Source organism: Sipha flava, unplaced genomic scaffold (assembly GCF_003268045.1).
Source record: "Sipha flava isolate LNK unplaced genomic scaffold, YSA_version1 122_pilon_pilon, whole genome shotgun sequence".
Taxonomy (NCBI): domain Eukaryota; kingdom Metazoa; phylum Arthropoda; class Insecta; order Hemiptera; family Aphididae; genus Sipha; species Sipha flava.
The window spans coordinates 1,020,907-1,039,684 of NW_020271748.1; the positions used below are offsets into that span (position 1 = coordinate 1,020,907).

Sequence of the window (18,778 nt, forward strand, 5' to 3'; positions counted from 1 at the left end):
AAAATACTTTGTGGGTATGCCAAAAACCTTTGTTATGACTGATGAGTAGTGAGGGAGAGAGTTTTTTTTGTAATTTTTTCGGTATGTGCTACGCACGCAGTATTAGTAGGCCCGACGAGAGGGGCAGATGGGGCTGTAGCCAAGGGGACCAGGCTTCAAAAAAGGCCCGGGGCCTGACCAAGTTCACTACGTCTCGGTCATGGTGTCGAGCTAATTATGGATGAATTGTGCTAATAACCTACCCAAATAATTATAGCGTATTCACTGTATAACGAGTCGACATTAAAGTGAATATTACAATATTGATTTAAAACGTTGACAAATAACATTTTCAAGAAAGACCCATGGGCTATAAATAATTATTTTCATTTAATCTGTGGAATAATCATAACTGCGATTACATTATCTCTTTGATATACACATTTTAAAAGAAGACGCTGGATGCAATGGTAAGTTTAATACGTCGTGTGAGAAGCGCCTGGATTAATTTGTCTCTGGGGCCCTTGATTTCTCTCCACGGCCCTGAGTATAAAAAGGCTTTAAGAACTATTGCATTAGTGTTCGTAATACGGCGGTTGTTGAGTTCGATTGCTTACTCGGGTTGGTCGGCACCATGTGGAAAACACCGCGTAATCTGTTGTTGATATTAAAATCACGAACACGACGCACGGAAGACAACCTTAGATCGCATGGTTTCGCCTCGGAAAGTCGAAAAAATTAGACGCAACACAGTCGCACACACACTCGCTACGACACATCCAGTAGTCCCTCTCGTGTACTAGTTTCTCTCGCTCCCGCTCAATCAATCTCTCACGCTCTCTCTCTCTTTCACTCCCTGTCCTCCACCCGAGACTGGTCTCTCATTCTCGCTATATCCCCACCATCAGTGTTGTCGCGTCGCGGCGGAGGAGGTCACGGTTCCGCGTCGGACAGTAGTGGTAAGCGCGCGCAGCGGTTTATCGTATTCCGTGTATAACATTCGTATATTAATAATAATAACACAGAATACCGTATTGTACACACGCAACATAGACATCGTTATTTATCATAATATCGTATGAACAATGTCAACCGGTCGCTTCTCTCCAAAAATAACTGCAATATTAATAATTTAATGATACATATTTTTTTTTCGTTTTGTTTATTTTACCCCCCGTCGGCGATTTTGCTCGCTCTTCTCTCACTCCTGTCGACGGACTGACACAGCTTGTTAACGCGCGCCGCGCTCCTAGGACCGCCGACAACTCGACGAGCATTCACATACGCCACTGATCGTTTCGCTGGTACCTTGTGACGTGTTTTTATCGAAAGTTTTTACCCATTAGACTCCTCGCGTTTGATAATAAGTACGATAATAGTAAAAACGATAACTAAATTATAGAGTATTATTATTACTATTACTATTATTAGTATTATTATCATTATTACTATTATTTTTTTAATACGCGCTTTTCTGCCTTATCTCTTCCCGTGTTCGACCGGCGTTATCTGAGCACGGACGATACGACGACGACGACGACGACGACGACGACGGCGACCACAACGACATGCCGACCAACAATAATAACAACGCCACTTACTTGAGAGCTTTTGGTAAGTGCACAAACGGTATGATATTATCATCACTCCATCAACGATTAGTATTTCAATTTTTCGACTAATAATTTGTTCAACGTTCATCGTGTTGGCTCCTTGATTATTTTAATTTTCAAATTTTATTCGTGGTAAACGATACTATTTTAGTTCCTCCGTAGTAGAATTTTTTATAAAGGTCTTAATGAAGTTACTCGTATCGTAAGATATTGCGCGTATTAAATGGCATGTGATGGCTAACGTCTGAATTATTTCGGTTACATAAGTTCAATTACCATTCTTACCAGCTATCATAATTATTATGATTTAATACATGAAATATTTGCGTTTATTATTGTGCCATGGAACGGGTTTAATAGCTCGACGTTTGACGTTATGAAATTATGTGTAGTATGTGGACTTTCAAAATCGTGTCGGTAGTTGACGGACTATTGATTTTATCTAGGAATAAAGAACAATTATCAAATGTATTGTTTCAATATGTATTAGCTTTGAATAAATAATAAATTAATAACTCTTAATTTAGGTTCAATGCAGTTAGTTATTTACAGAAAAATTATAGTTTTATGATGAAATGGATATCCGTTTAATATAAATTATCGATGTATAATAATTACTGATTTAAAATCATTAGAATTTTAAATTTTCTACGTAAATGGAATTTACTTAATTAATATTAAAGTTAGTTTACCTACACGATTATGTGTTGTTTGGGAATTGTTGCTCAAAGTTGATATACACCCCGTGGTCTTGAATATATTTATCATTATATTAATTTTATATTTTCTACTTGATTCTATATTATGTATGTTAGTAAATGTTCTTCTCGTATAGTATAAAATTAATTATGATCTACCCTAAAGCGGCCTCTTGATATTATTACAATTACCCAATGAATAATATTTATTATTTGAGTTTATAAAATAGTACTATGTTAAACTAAAACAGAAATCGTCGTTTCTTTCCTTAAACTGTGCTTGCATTGTTTAATTATTACATTTCATCTAGCCAAATAGTGACAATTTGTTTGGACTGTTGTAATAACATCAAGAAAACGTAAAAAATGTTGGTATCTTACTAGGTGGTAGACATGAAATGTTTGTGATACCCGAGGTTTAAACAATTAGTAGTCGATATGGCCGATTTCAAAGTCAAGGTTGGCCATTAGAGGGAATGCCTGCTTTAATGGCTTCTGCTGCGTTAATTTCTTCAAAATTCTACTGAGTCAAGTTCACTGACCAGGTTCAAGTGAAACTTGGGTGACTGACCGATCGGTCGATAGGTGACAAAACGTTTTGCCACTGATCTTGGTCTAGCACATTGGTGTATTATCATCGAGAAATTGATAGTGCGTAATCATGACGTTTCCATATTGTGTTTCGTCGTATCAGTCTGGGGCCGCCCATTGTAGTAGTAATAATAATAATAATAATAATAAAAAGAGCCTTATCCTCTGACATACATTTACTTGCACACACACCGATAAGATAAAATAATAACGTATTTACGTGTACTATTTTGTTCGTGTATTTTGTTGAACAAAAAGTCGTTTTAGTAGGTATACTTTGCTCGTTCGGTTTTGCCGCGTGATATTGTGGTCCTTGCGTACGCATACTATCCCATCAACAATTCTATTATGAATCTTTATCCGCCTGCCACTGCTATGAGACGAAGACAAAGGCAAGTTTTTTTTTTTTTTTTAATTTTGTTGGTCGTAATAATTGTGTGCGTTTTAATCGTAAAATGTTCTTGTCGAATAAATAATATTCTGCTCTCATGGGTTTTCGTTTGGTTTGCTTGCGTGATGAAGCAATTCGATGGATTTTTAACGAGCTCAGAGATAAATGCGGTTAAAGTTCACATAGGCTTTCGGAGATAAGAGAATTTTTTTTATTTATTTTCATTTGGATCTCGTCTATGCTTGTCAGTCGGTGGTAGTGTGCAGTTGCCCACCACATCTTATCAACGACTCGGTGCAAAGATCACGGACCGTCGTTTCCAGTGAGAAGGGGAAAAATAATATTATATTATATTAATAAAAACATATTCGTTATTGACAATGTTTGGAGGGCAAATTCCATAACTTTAACATTTATTCGTATAATAACCGCAGATTTTAAACATGTAGACGTGTCCGTCTGTGTTGCCGTGATATAAATGTTTTTCTTTCATTATTTGTTTTAAATATCAAGATTTGCTGAACTGTTATACCATTTTACAATTTTGACAATATTAATAATTTATTTTTTGGAATCAAAAATTTAGTTTAATTTCCAATGTTCCATGGATCAAAACACAGTTTAAATGTCTTAAAATTTATTGGAAAACATTCGATGTCATTACAATTACGACTAGCTAAATTGTGGTTTATTTTGGTGTGGATTTTCCATGAAATGTTGAATGAGCTACAATTATTAATAACAACCAACGAGAATGTCCGTGGAAAATAAATTTGTAAATCGCAGGAATCCACTTATTGCTTGGAATATAATTATTATTAATATGCGGTGTAATAATCGGTAATTTTGATCAATTTATAATAGAATAACTTGTGGTTTCTTTTCAGAAAGTTTACAATTTATGCATATTCATTGTGTTCGTTGTACAACTATTGGTTAAATTATATTATAGAAAAAAATGATGACGTCAGTAATTTTCGAACGTAGACCATTATTATTGATAAGAGAGTTCAAATGTTCGAGCACGATTACTAATAAAAGCCGCATTTATAATAAGTTTTAACTAATAACACTCTGCCTATAGGATGGTAAATTTAATCATTAAAGCTAATTGCTTGAATAATTGTGTACATGTTACCACAAAAATAATGTTTAAAAACTGCGCATATCAAATGTATGAAATTGTTTTTCAAAGGGCATTTACAAAACCACGATGCCGTTAGCGTGTTGCTTATAAAGTTACTATTACTGCTAATTATTATCTTCACGGATATTGTATTCTGTAACTATTATTTAGGTATAGTTTATTTTGCATTATCCTATGGGAATTAAACATTTTTAAATTTTTTAAGTACTTAAAAGAATTATTATTTAATTTATTTGTCGGTCAAAAGCACATTGCTAGCAATAATATTGTTTCCTACAATAATTTATTTTATATGCACAATATATATTAATTTTTTTATTTTTTCGTTAAATGAAATTATTTCAATTGTTTAAAATCGGAATCTTGGATATTGATATTATACGTGACTGATGAACCATAACATCTAAAAACCATAAACGTTTTATAAAGATTTATTGGCAGACTATAGTTTTTATAGTTAATATAAAATTCTTAAGCATGTTGGGAATTGAATTATAATATCGTACATTTAAGCAATATAATAATATTAAAATTCTAGCATTAAATTGTACATTTTTTAATGGGTTGTAATTGTTTTTTTTATACAAATTTTCTATTCTTATACTTGAGAAATTTGAACCAACATAAATGGGGAAACGGGTGTGTTCAGTACTTCCCCATAACTAGGCATGCCCCGGCCTATCATTCAGTTTATCCCGGTAAATAGAAGCTGAGAGAAAATAACATTTAATATTGTATCATTTAATAATAAAACATAGAATAATATTATATCATTATTTTATGGTTATCTAATCGGCATGGTTATGTACAATAAAAATGTATACTTGTAAATTATATTCTTATTTTTATTTCCATATAAATGTCACATAAAAAAAGTCATTCAATATGACGTCCCAGTTTAGGGATTTCAAAATCTGGCAACCCATAGCAATTATTATATGAGTGTACCTAAGGTGACCATATTTTTAATAGAAATACATTTTTTTATAAAAAACTTTTTTTATAAGAATAAATGTTTACATAAAGAAAACGGTTAACAATTACTGTAAAACTAAAATAATGAAGTATGGAAAATATTCAGTAATTTTGTATTGGAGTTGATATTGCGATGTTTATATAGTTTAATACATTAGGCTTATACGTCCGTACATAGTTCGCCACATAGGTATTTTTATATTTTATTAATGTAGTTATCTGTCTTGATTTACCTACAGCCAATATGCTATTCACCATCGTCACTCATCACCATCAACCATGTACTCGTAATACAGCATATACATGTCATATATATAAATACTAGTTAAATATAATAGAAACATTAATTCATTAATAAATTAAAACTGATTATCGTTATTTTTTTACTAATTTCTAAAAACGGGAATTCAAAATCATATGCAATTTTTTAGTAATTTTATTTGGCCTTCAGTTGTATTGTTTTCATGTGTATAGTACTAGACAATATGGGAGTGTTAGGAAATTGCTGATATTAGATTTTATAAATGTAAAAATATAAATTATTATTTAAGTGTTTATTTATTTATACAAGAATCATTTTATTGATTGAACGTTATTTGTTCATTTTTATTAAAATAAATTCGATTTAATACTTACATACTTATCATTAACTATTATTATACTAATTAAATATTGAATTTCATACTTATATATTTAATTAAGTAAAAACTAAATAGCTGTAAAAATAATCCTGAGAAACAATTTTTATTTAAAAAAATGTATATCATTATATGTATATGAGGTTCAAATTATTCATTACCAATATTTAATTTAATTCTGAAATGAGTACGTATCTGTCAAATATTGAATTAGTGTTTTTTACAGAAAACCTTAAGAGTGTATTTTTAAATTAATTTATTGTTTAAACGAATCATTTTAAAATGTTATTTTATTAAATATGTGCTCGTCTCTAATACTGAATATATACATATCTATTATATTTAATATTTCTTGGAAATGTTTTAATTTTTATTGCATCATATTTTTACTTGTTGAAAAACTTAGTCTTAAAAAAACATATAGACTGTGGTTTTAATATTTTAAAAACGCTCAAATATATATTTTTAAACTTAAACATTGATTTTTGAATTTTTAATTAATGATTAAAATATCATTGAACTGTACGTATTCATTTCATTCATTCGTTAATAAACTCTGTAGGTAATATGTAATCTAACATTATGGTTCATATCAGTCAGAAACGTTTGATTTCAATATAATGACGTAATTTTATTTCAATTTAATGTTTGTTCGTGGAGTAAAAGCAATAATAATTGACCTATGAAAAAACATGATTCTTGCGGATTTTCCCGATACTATAATGTACTATATTTTTAAAGCTCAGCATAATTTTCTAATATAATTTTAGAAGTAAAATGAATAGTTTATTATTATTAAATTAAAATTAGTTTGCTGTTGATAAGACGCAATTTATATTATAGGTATAATATATGTAAGTTAGAGTATACTTATTAAATTGCATGTATATGTTATACATATTGTATTTTAATATAATGAATGCGGTTGGTTTGGGATGTGTAGCCGAGATCCATGATGGTCATTACTAAGTACAAAATCTCGGCTTATCAGTATTTTTTTAATTGGATAAAAAATTATAATTTTGTGCTGTGTACAAGGAAAATAAGTACAAATCATAACTATTTACAGTTGATTTAATTACATAAAATCTGTACAGGCGTCATCGTTCATGTTACGAGTTGAACGAGAGGGATGATCTTTGATCTTTCATCTTAAACACACATGCATGCACGCACGAACTGATGACGGTACGTGGACCGAGGTCTACGTTGTTAAACTTTGGATTTCTGTTAGCAATCATAAAGAATAATGGATATTTGCATACAAATTATATATTTAATTTTAATTCTTGGACTATTCATATTACATTCATATATACATACTTAGCATTTTCCTATAGTTATACAAATTATAATTATTACACACAAAAATAAATTATAAACTTAGTGATACGTTAATTGTAGTTTCAGTTCATAATAATCAATATTTTGAAAAATACAAATTTGTGACGCATAGTAAAAATCTTCAAAAAAATGTTTTTACTCCATAAAATTGGATAAGTTGGATAAGTAAATAATATTAAACTAAAAATTATTTTAATAAATAAAATGTTAAATTATGTTTATGTAAAATTAAATTAATACATTGTTTCAATCGTGTATTTATTTTTTCGTGGCATTTGTTTTGTAGCTTCTACTTAAAATAATTGCTAATTACACTAGGAAAAATCAGTAATGGTTAATAATTATATTGTTTAGTTTTTAATTTCTATCGTATTTATTTAATAAAATCAGTAGACTATAATATAAAAAAAACATACAAGCTAAATGTCATTTTTGTAAGTTTGATATTAATGAATCATTTTATTCTCATATGGAAATGTTTATGTAAACAGTTATATTCCAACTAAGCTTAAATAAAATTTTTTTTCTTAATCTATGGTTTAAATTTTTTTTAATTTGTTGGATACATTTATTTTATATGAAATAATATTTTGTATTTAACTATATTTCTAAATTTTAAATAATTAGTTACTATTAATTAATCCACTAACTTTAACCATTACTTATTTGTAAGCTAAGGTATAACATAATTTTATGAAATACATATCTTTTGTTATAGTTTCTATCATGCATATTCTTGGTAAGATTTCCAGCTGTAATTATCACTAGTCAGTTTTTACTTTATGTAGTATTTACAAATTATGTAAACAAAAATAAATTAATATAAATCAGTACTGATATTGTGTATAAACAATATACATTAATTTATATATATATATTGTTCATATCACAATAATGTATAAGTTAATCATAATTTTCATATTATATGTAAGTATATCAGTGGTTCAGAATAATTGATAATTCATTTCACATTTGATTATAATATATACAAACATTAATTTTTCACTTTTGATTAATATTAACAAATTGATATAGGCTAATCTGAATTGTTTCCATAAAAACATAATTGTAATTCCTGATAAAAATATAGGTATAAAGTTTTGATAAAAGAATCTAATCTAACTTTTTTTTGTTTATATTTATTATATCATATATTGATATGCAAGGCTAAGGATCTCTCTATTTAAGAATTCAATTATTATTATTAATTGATCAATTGCTATAACTTTTGGGATACACATAATTTATTGTATAAATGTTACATGCGTTTATTTGGTTTTAAAAAACTGATTTTTGTTTTAGATTTTTTGAATTTAAATTGCATCAAGTTAATTAGTTATTTCTGAACATAAAGTAGTAACATCATTACATTTTTTATTTTAAATTTTTATTTATGCGATCTAAGTTTTTCTCCATATTTTGAATTTACTATTTTGCAATTTTTTGAATAAGATTCCTTTATTCAGTTTAGGTTTTATTATCGATGTCCACTGAAAATGAAAAAATAAGTGGTTAAGACAAAAATAATTTTATATTATACTGTATACTATCTTATATTAATTTTCAATATTTAAAATTAAAAATATGTTTTTAAAAGTTATATCATTAATGCTTATTATTTAAGACTGGCACATCTCTTTACTCTATATGGCTTTCTTATTTGTTGATATTGAACATAATTTGAAGTACCTATTTAACATTATATTATTTTTAACATGAGAATAATAGTATTAATTTATGAATATATATTTACACAATAAGCTCAAATAAATTAACTAATTTTATCTAAAGTAATAATAATAAATAATACATGTATCCAATTAAAATCTTTTATACACATATTATTAAAATCATTTAATATTTTTTTTGATTTCTATGCTTGACGCCCATTATTAATATTTTTTTTTGTCTTTTCGCTATTCAACCTTTTTAAACCTTTTTTGTTTATCTTCTTGATTATAATTTCATACTTTTTATTTGTATACTATAATATAAGATTTGAAAATTAGTCTACTTGGCTCATTAGTCATAATTCATAGTTCATAAGTATAAAACAAGATATATTATAAAAGTTATATAAATAAATTATTAAAATTTTTATACTGGTACTTAATATTTTTCTTTATCGGTTCTCTCTCCAATATTCGTTTTTTACATATTAATATTTCCAATAAAATTAATTTATAATTAGATAGTATTTTTATTAATAATATTGAACTAAATTTAACAATTGGATCTGTATACATGGATGATACACTATAACAGGAGTGGTTAACTTTTATAAATTTGTGAGTTTTTACTGATTATTACGTTCAATAAAAAAATAAAAATATTGTCATTGATCAAAAATATATTTTATATACATGCACGTTACACTTTTTTATTTCTTTTATTTAAAATATTATTAAGTAATAATAATTTGAATTTTACAATTTTACATAACATGTATTTTCATATATATTATATCAATTTATACAAACGCGACAAAGACTGTTATTTAATACGGAATATTCAGTATATTATGTACACTATACCTACATAGCTACTTGATCTTAGTGTATAATTGAGTTTTTCAGTTATTTTTTACTATATATAATACTATTACTATATATTGCCTTTATAAATTATTATTTATCTAATTTTTAAATTTGTGTATTGAACAAAAGTATAAAATTTACAAAAAAAAAATAAATAATTTATTTGTTTTCTAAAAAATAATGAAAAAATAAAAATAAAAAGTAATCGCAGTCGACTCAAACTCACTCAAAGAAACTCAATCCTGTGCTGTAATACCAAAATTGGCTGATTTCGTTCTGGCCAACTCAAACAATTATTTTTTATCTATACATGTTTTTATTGAAAATAGTGTATTTAATTATCCTTCACAACTGATATAATAATATATAATGCATAAGCTCTTGACGGTAAAGACAACGACGAAATCTTTTTAACAAGCCATATTTGTTTATCATTTGACAATCGTAGTTGAATTTATAAACATCGTAATTTTTTGTTCTATCATGTCAACTATCCCAAATAATTTTAAATGCACATAATATGTTTGGTATTCATATTATAATAATGTCGTAAAATATTATATTATTTTAGATAGCGTGATAAAAGTATACATTTTACGGTTTACCTGAAATAATAATTGAAATATTGTGATGTTCGGTATATTGGCCATTTTTTTTTATTGGTTTAAATTATTGTAAACGATTCAGTTATTTTGAATGTTGTCAAAATATATAAATTAATATTTGGTTGAAACATTTATTGTGTTGAAAGTTAGAAAATAAATTATACTAAGATATGATAAATTTCCTTAACCTAACCCATAAAAATCAAATTAACTAACTGGAAAAATTACTTATTCTAAAGGATATTCTTTTAAGAATACCATGAGTTAAACAATAAATAATAATTTCCTAATATATGTATATCGCTAAATATATGTGTATTATGTTGGAACGAATGTTTACTTTCGTTGCTTTGAAAAATTATAACAAGAATTATGTTAGGGACAATATTTTTGAGAAATCAATAGCATTATTATTCTACCATTTCGACTACCTGATTAACTATTCTGAAGAATTGCTATTATAGCAATATATATATATATATATATATAGTATTGGAACAATATTAACCAGTAACTGTTACTTATTACGTCTAATGCTGTGTGTAACATACATCTATTTTATTATTAGTACTACACTTTAATTATGCAAAGGAAAGAGAAATTCTTTTTGAGCAAGTTTATTTTGCAACTCGGTAATAATATTACATACGTATTTCATTTTACATTGCTTCTCCTTAGTTTTTTCCCACAATAATTTTTTATTTTTATTGATCTGGTTCAACGTGCACCTGCACAGTATGGGCAATACATCTCCGACTTATGAGTAACGGAACGTTGGCGGTACGTGACATTTTATGCACTTGTTCAGATCCCATTCACAGAGCACAACCACACGTACAAGGTTCAAGGGACTTACAATTGCTATGTTTTTACCAATTTATTATGAATTGTAACGTTTTCATATTAATACAAGATAATATATTAGACGTACTTAATGGAATTTTACTGTACTTTTCAGTAAAAAGTGAATATATTATGTTTTTGAAGAATTACCATAGTGTTAAGATAAATTTTATTCGAATTTGAGTACTTAATTATAAATTATCGTCAATTGTCGTATTATATTATATTATATAATATACTATTATTTTTCACTTTTAACATTAATTACGTTAAAATTAAAATAATTAAATTATTTACTTGAAATTGGTTTTTAGTAGATCAATGGTGGCCAAACTATGGCCCTCGGGCCAACTCCGGCCCGCCATCATTTAATATCTGGTCCGCGAAAGTCTTCTATATTACAGCACTTATTTGTATAACTGTAATATTTTGCATTTACGTAAAAAAAAATTTAGAATGCATTTTTTTATGGCCCGCGATAAAAAAAAAAGTTGTTTTTAATGGCCCGAGGAAAAAAAAGTTTGGCCACCACTGTAGTAGAAGATGAAAACTTTTACATATTTAATTAATGAAACTCTGAAAAATATTTTTGAATCTAAATCGCAATGAAATTATGAATATTCACAAGTATATTATTCTAAAGAATTAAAAAAAAAGTATTTTAATATAATAGTTGTGTGGTTTTGTATGAACTTATTAAATTACTTTAAACGTATGTAGATATATTTTTTGTAACAAAAATATTTCATTATATATAATACATGTATTTGACTAATTTAATGTTTTTCTCCTTAGAGAAAACAGTTCTTAATATTCATTTTTTTTTTATTGAGAGCTACGCCTGAAATTAAGAATAACACCACAATATTAACATATGTGTTAATGTGTTTGATGTCATGTGTATTTAATAGCTAATCAAATTCAATATGAAATAGTGATTTATTGCTCATAACACGGGTTTCTGTGGTTACGCAAGGAGTGGATCGACAATAATATCTTAAAAATATTCTTTATAATTTTCGATTTTATATTAAGGTCTATAATTCAAAATATTTTATTAGTAATATTTATATTAATATATTTTACTTTTCATTTTCTACTGATTTGTTTTTATATTCCGTACGATAATAAACTTCAATAATAACACATTTTTACAAATCATAAGTTTTAGTTTTGATCATGGTTGTAAGCATATGTTTTATATTTTAATTATTTAATGACAACAATTATATTTAATGTTCAATGTAACTAATTTGTTTTAGATTTCATCTAGCCTCTTCGTATCAAAATTATATATATTTTTGTTTTATCAAAATTAAGAAGCACATTTAATTTATATATTTATATATTTATACAATTACCTATTATATTATTTATAGTAAAAGTGTGACATTTTTCTTCTAAAATGTATTTACGTACATTTATTTTTCTGATGTCATGACTTAATGCAATAATTTTATTATTCATATATAGCAATAATTTAAGTAATTTATACGTGATTAAAACATTACATTTTATAAATATTTTTGATAGTTTATATGGTTATAAAAAAGGACCAGGTTATAAAAAAAATAACTATCACATACAAACTATTTGAGTACCTATTAACTTATTAGGTAAACTTATAATTTCATAAATATATAGGTACCATATCAAATTCTAAGAAAACATAAATTCGTAATTTTAGAAATTGTTCAAAATTATAATTTCTTTGGGATTTTAATTTATAATATACATTTATTGCCGTTAATCATATAGTTTAGCAAGATTAAATGAACCTATATTTATATTTTATACACGTATTTTATTTATTATTTTTCCATAATTTGACTTTTTATCTTTTGTCATTTAAGTTAAAAATATTAAAATAAAAAATACTTATGAATTATTGGTTTTTGTGTGCTTTATTAATTTTCACATTGCAATAAATTGAATATTTAAGTATTATCAAATAATAATGTTTTATTTTAATTTTATTATATTTGGGATTTTGTGGACAAATATTATAATTAATTTTTATAAACTTTATATTGTTGAATAATATTGTGTTGTCTTCATGATTTCGCCTACGTGTGGCTAATGTATCTGCCCGGCTTTACGGTGTGCGAAGTAACCAAGGTCATTAGTCACATTCCTATACGTGTGTACTTGCTGTGCAACTAGAAACTATAGTCCAACAATTTTTCGTACCGTCCGTGTTTAAAAGGTGAATGAGGAGAAGTAGGGGAAAATTTTTTTATAGTGTAGTGTTTTCGTATAGAACGTAATTGACGTAATATAATATTAATTTAATGTTTGCTAGATAACAAAAATTAACTTTATTAAATTAAGTGATGTTTAAAATATTACCTAGGTATATGGGAGATGGTAAATTTTAGGTAGGAAATTCAACGGTTTTCTAAATGATAAGATTTGTATTAAAACAATAGTTTCCAGTGAAGGTCGTACGTGTAAATTACAAAAAAAAACTAAATTGTTGTTAAATTATTATTCTTGACGTAGTATTATATTTTCGTTGTGACTATAGACTATAACTAAGAACTTAACATTCTTAATTTATTGGAATTTTTTATAAAAAAAAAATATTCTTGTTGGTTCTAATATTGGTTAAAATTAAATTTATATATATGGTATATATTTATTGAAAAAAGTAAATTAAAAAAACGTTTGATAACTTTGTGCAGTCTCTAATTTCCATCTATTGTTACTATAAATAAATTAAAATACATTATGATGATTAAGATTTCCTTATTTTTTTTTTTCATAAAACGCCATAAATAATCGCATACTTTTTATATAGTTTTAGAAAATGAAATTTTTGATTTGAAATTTTTCTCTGTGCATACTGATATATAACTAATATTAAGAGTTGTTTTGTATTTATAAATTATAAGGGTAAAGGTTTTTCATAATTTTGTTGAAGTAATACATATATTGATTTCTTTTGGATATAATAACGTCTTATAATGTCTTTTGAAATAATATAAATACTTAAAAATAAAAATGGTATAAAAAAATATGTATCTATAAGAATAGTGTATTTAAAATTTAAGTTATTTTTCATTGTAATTAGACATTAAATAATTGTAAATATTATCAACGAATAGGTTATACTTCAAGGAAGTTACTTGAAAGATTGAATAGGTTATCTTATGCTATATATTGTTCGTTAATCATCTACAAACAATTCATTAACATTGCCGTAATAAGTAACTATGTAAATGCAATAGTAATTAAGCATATTGATATTTTTGCAAATATATGAAATTTAATTTTTTTTTGTATTGGGATTCATAAAAAATATTTAAAATGTATACATTTATTTATCAATTTACTGTTTATTGAAAGTAAAAAATTGTGTTAATCGTACATGTTTGTTTTGCTTCTATATCGGTTTATTTAGATAGATTTTATTAAATATATTAGTATAATATTTGCTCATTGTGTCCACGTAAGAATATTAAAAATTACACAAAAACAAATGTGAGTATCCTATAAAATAAAATATTCTAAAAGAATGTGAGAAAGTTCGCATTCGTTTTTTTTAAACTCATTTTTTTTTGTTTTACAATTAATATATTTATATTAATATTAAGAATTTATAAGTACCTTTTTATATTATTTAGTTCTAATTAACTAAAAATGTTAGTTATGTTTTGATTTATTACTCAATATTAATTTAATAATCTTCGTTTAATCAATACTTCAACTTGATTTGTGATATTAAATACTAATTTAGCAAAATTTGTTTTTATAGTAATAATGTAATAGATAGGTAACTTAATTTATTTATTTGATATTTTTATGTAATTAAAAGTTATAAATAGTAATATAATTACTATGCAAATAAACTATGAACCCTAATAAAATATAATCATTTATTTTCTATTTAAAATTATTTTCCGCTTTAATTATAGTTTATTATTGTTTATTAAAGGTCTGGAATTATTTTTACTTTGACATATTTATATAGTTTTCATTTTGTTTGGCACCATAATGAATTAGTCTGATAACATTTAGAAGTGCACATTTGTAATATTGTAATACTATCAGATATAGATTATAATGACGAAGTTTTACTTTATTATTACAAGAAATAAATTATTATTAGTTTACATATTTTATAGTCTAAAAGAAAATTAAAAAAAAAACAGTGTGTGTATATTGTTTAGCAGTATTCTCCAAGGAGTCCATGTGCACAACTACGGAACGACTATGGTGGGCGTAAATATTATACTAAACATACAAACGGACACATGTTGCTTTTTTCTGTCTTTTTTTTTTGCTATTGACATGTTTTGGGTTTTTTTCTCCTATTATTTCTAGTACATCTTCTAATAATCTAGTAGACGAGATGACAAACGGATCGTTAGCGTGTGCCACAAAACCTGGTTCTCGGAGCAATCCCCAGGGATTGGCACATGCTCAAAAGAGAGACCTGGTGGACGTCAACGAAAATAGCAATTAGTTATTAGATATGTTTTCGGATCTGGTTTAGCTTAAAAAAACCATCCCACTGATGTCGAACACGTCTTAATGTAGTTGTAATTTGCGTTTTCCATGACGCCTTCGTAACTCTGGTTAACGTCACTCTGTAATATGAAATATTTTTTATGTTAATTTTAAGGATAAGTTAATTTTTGTTAGTTTTTATGACATTTTAAAGTACCCAAAAAATTCATTAAAATATGATTTTTGCTTATCAAAGTTATATATATATATATATATATATAACATTTTTTTATAACTAATATAGTAAATTTTGTGTAAAATCCAATAATTACACGATAAAATGATATATTTTTAAAATAAATACATATATATAATATAAGTACTATATATTTTATAAGTACTACAGTCATAATAATAGTAACATTATTTGTGTGTATGTATGTATATTCATTTAATTTGCGGATAATTGACGTACGGATATCGACGCTCCACTGTATTTACATATTTCTTCTTATCCTTTGCCTTTCTCCTATTTAAGGCCGGCTACCTTTATTCTAAACGTCCACTTCTCTCAATTTTCTCCATCCTATATACATCTTATATCATTCTCAATCGGTGTCCAACCATCATTATAGGTCTTTTTCTTCTTATTTTCTCTTCAACGTTCAATTATATATTTATTTTTTATTTTTCAGTTATACTAATTGACCATAACATTATCAAAAGAAAAAGTTTTTAAAATTCAAAAAAAAAATATTTTGATTTACAAATAGTTAATATTGATTACTAAAATATGCTCAGGTCGATGTCTGAAACAGTTGATTTAATACTGTTTATTTTATAGTATACTATAATTAGGGCTCGGAAGTTGATGCATTTTGCAATTTTCTTTGGAAGTTTTTAGACGATGCTCTCCTGGCCATAACGGGTTTCATTAGCATGTGAATCTGAGTAACTAATTTTTATTTTGCATTTTTCGGAGTTTATTATTTTTTAAGTCATTTTTGACATTTTTAGGTCATTTTCTTACATTTTTAGCCATTTTTACTGATTTCGCATTATTTTACTTTTTGTCGTTAATTGTCGACCATTATGCCGATAACTTAAGACTTGTTCGATTTTATCTCGCCAATTACATTCGTCATTGTTGTGTTGTAGTGAATAATACCTATTATATCTACATTTTATTATTTTTTCGTAATATTTTACGAAATGGCGAAAATTAAAACGACGATAAGTGCTGGTCTGCGTCTTCCTTCACTTCATTGGACGTGGAAAAATTTCCAATTATAAATATTTATAAGCAGATAATCGTCGTTTATTTACTTTTGATAACATCAAATACGTATCTAATTGTATAGTGCAGGGGTGGCAAATTTGCGGCTCGCGAGGCACATATGGCTCTTGTTATTGTTAGATGTGGCTCGCGCTTAACTTATAAAATTTAAATTTAATTATCATATTATTATTATTATTTTGGATTTTAATTTTATAGGTTTAAATTTATAAAATATTATCAAATTATTTAAAATGTATCTTTATTTATCTGTGTGGCTCGTGAACCAATTCATGTTGGCCACCCCTGGTATAATGCAATGATTTTGTGTTATGAGTAATTTATAAGCTTTGATAAATTTATAAAACAAATATTTGTAATTTTTTTATTTCATATTTTAAGGATATTTTTTGTCATTTTTATGTCATATTTGCATATTTTTTTAGGTAATTTTTTAATGTTTTAAAAGTCATCAACTTCCGAGCCCTAATTATAACTATATAGCATATTATGTACCTAATATAATTTTAAAAAAGAAAATTTAGAACAAATTCAGTTTTTTTTATTTCTGAGTAAAAATTATGAACATATTTTGATTTTAGTTTAAATAAAAAATATACTTTTTTCAATTTAAAACTTTATTAAACTGACATTTTACTATATATTTTGATATTTTGGATTAACATAATGCCAGTAAAAATAATATTGTTTTAGTTTAAATTAATTAGAATTTGATTTAAAATTAAAATGTGTATTCATATTTCCATAGTTTTGCTAAATAATAAAAAGTAACTAACACTAATTTCAAAACATACTTATTATATTATTATACATTTTATTGTAGTTTCTTATCTTTATTTTAATTTATTTTTAATTTAGTGTTTACTTATTACAATTTATTGGTGGTTCAATTTTTTAATATTTTTTTTAGTTTAAATATTGTTATTATATAACTTGTTCTTATTGAATTTATATTCAAAATTAATTGTTAATGTGTTTTTTACGTACCTGCTCTTGAGATTAATTATATCCTACCGCACTTTTATTTATATATTTTGATAATATTTTTAAGAAACATGTACATTTGACAATAAAATGTATACGTGATCAGAGTTCAACGCTAGTGCTATTATTATTTTACTTCTAGTAAAGATTATGAATACCACCCTGTCGAAATTAGACTTCCTCGAACATAACACACTTGCATTTGTCACTGAGTGTACACATAATCTTCACGACCATTTGCCGAAATAACTGTTGATTATTCTAAAGAAATAAAACTAATCAACTAAATCCAAACCTTTATTAATATTCAACAGACCCTTGTATTATTGTAAAGTAGTATAGATTATATCAATGTATTATGTATATTATGATTTGTTGAATAATTTTATTATTAAGCAAAAACGATGAAACGCATCAATTTCTTTGCTCTGTGTCGATAAGCTGTTATTATTAAGCCGCACATAATTTGTCATCCTCGAAAATGAATGATAAATTTAATGGGTTTTCATTATATGTACTTAATAGTTGGTGAATGATCACTCTTAAGATCATTGGGTGCATTATCGGCATCACGGTCTTAACGGAACTCAATGGATTGACTACCCTTTGTGTAGGACAGGAAATGTGTGTGACCTACACATCAATATATTCCTTCATATTATTATTATATTCATCCACTTTTTA

General features: G+C 26.0%; 1 protein-coding gene and 1 long non-coding RNA gene across 4 annotated transcripts in view; one reads left to right on the plus strand and one right to left on the minus strand.

Annotated features, from left to right (window-relative positions):
- Positions 1-350: 350 nt before the first annotated feature.
- LOC112694062 lies at positions 351-847 on the minus strand. Its single transcript, XR_003149533.1, has 2 exons — positions 597-847; positions 351-522 (listed from the first exon to the last, which is right to left on the minus strand). It is a non-coding gene; the product is annotated as an uncharacterized LOC112694062 (long non-coding RNA).
- A 599-nt stretch (positions 848-1,446) lies between these two features.
- LOC112694059 (probable serine/threonine-protein kinase yakA) overlaps positions 1,447-18,778 on the plus strand; it is a 42,838-nt gene continuing 25,506 nt past the window's right edge. For 2 of the 3 annotated variants that reach the window (XM_025569402.1, XM_025569404.1), the window contains exon 1: positions 1,447-1,608. In XM_025569402.1, the coding sequence (XP_025425187.1) occupies positions 1,548-1,608 (61 nt within the window). In that variant the 5' untranslated portion in view covers positions 1,447-1,547. The remainder of the gene's footprint in view (positions 1,609-18,778) is intronic. The other variant, XM_025569403.1, reaches the window with a different exon arrangement.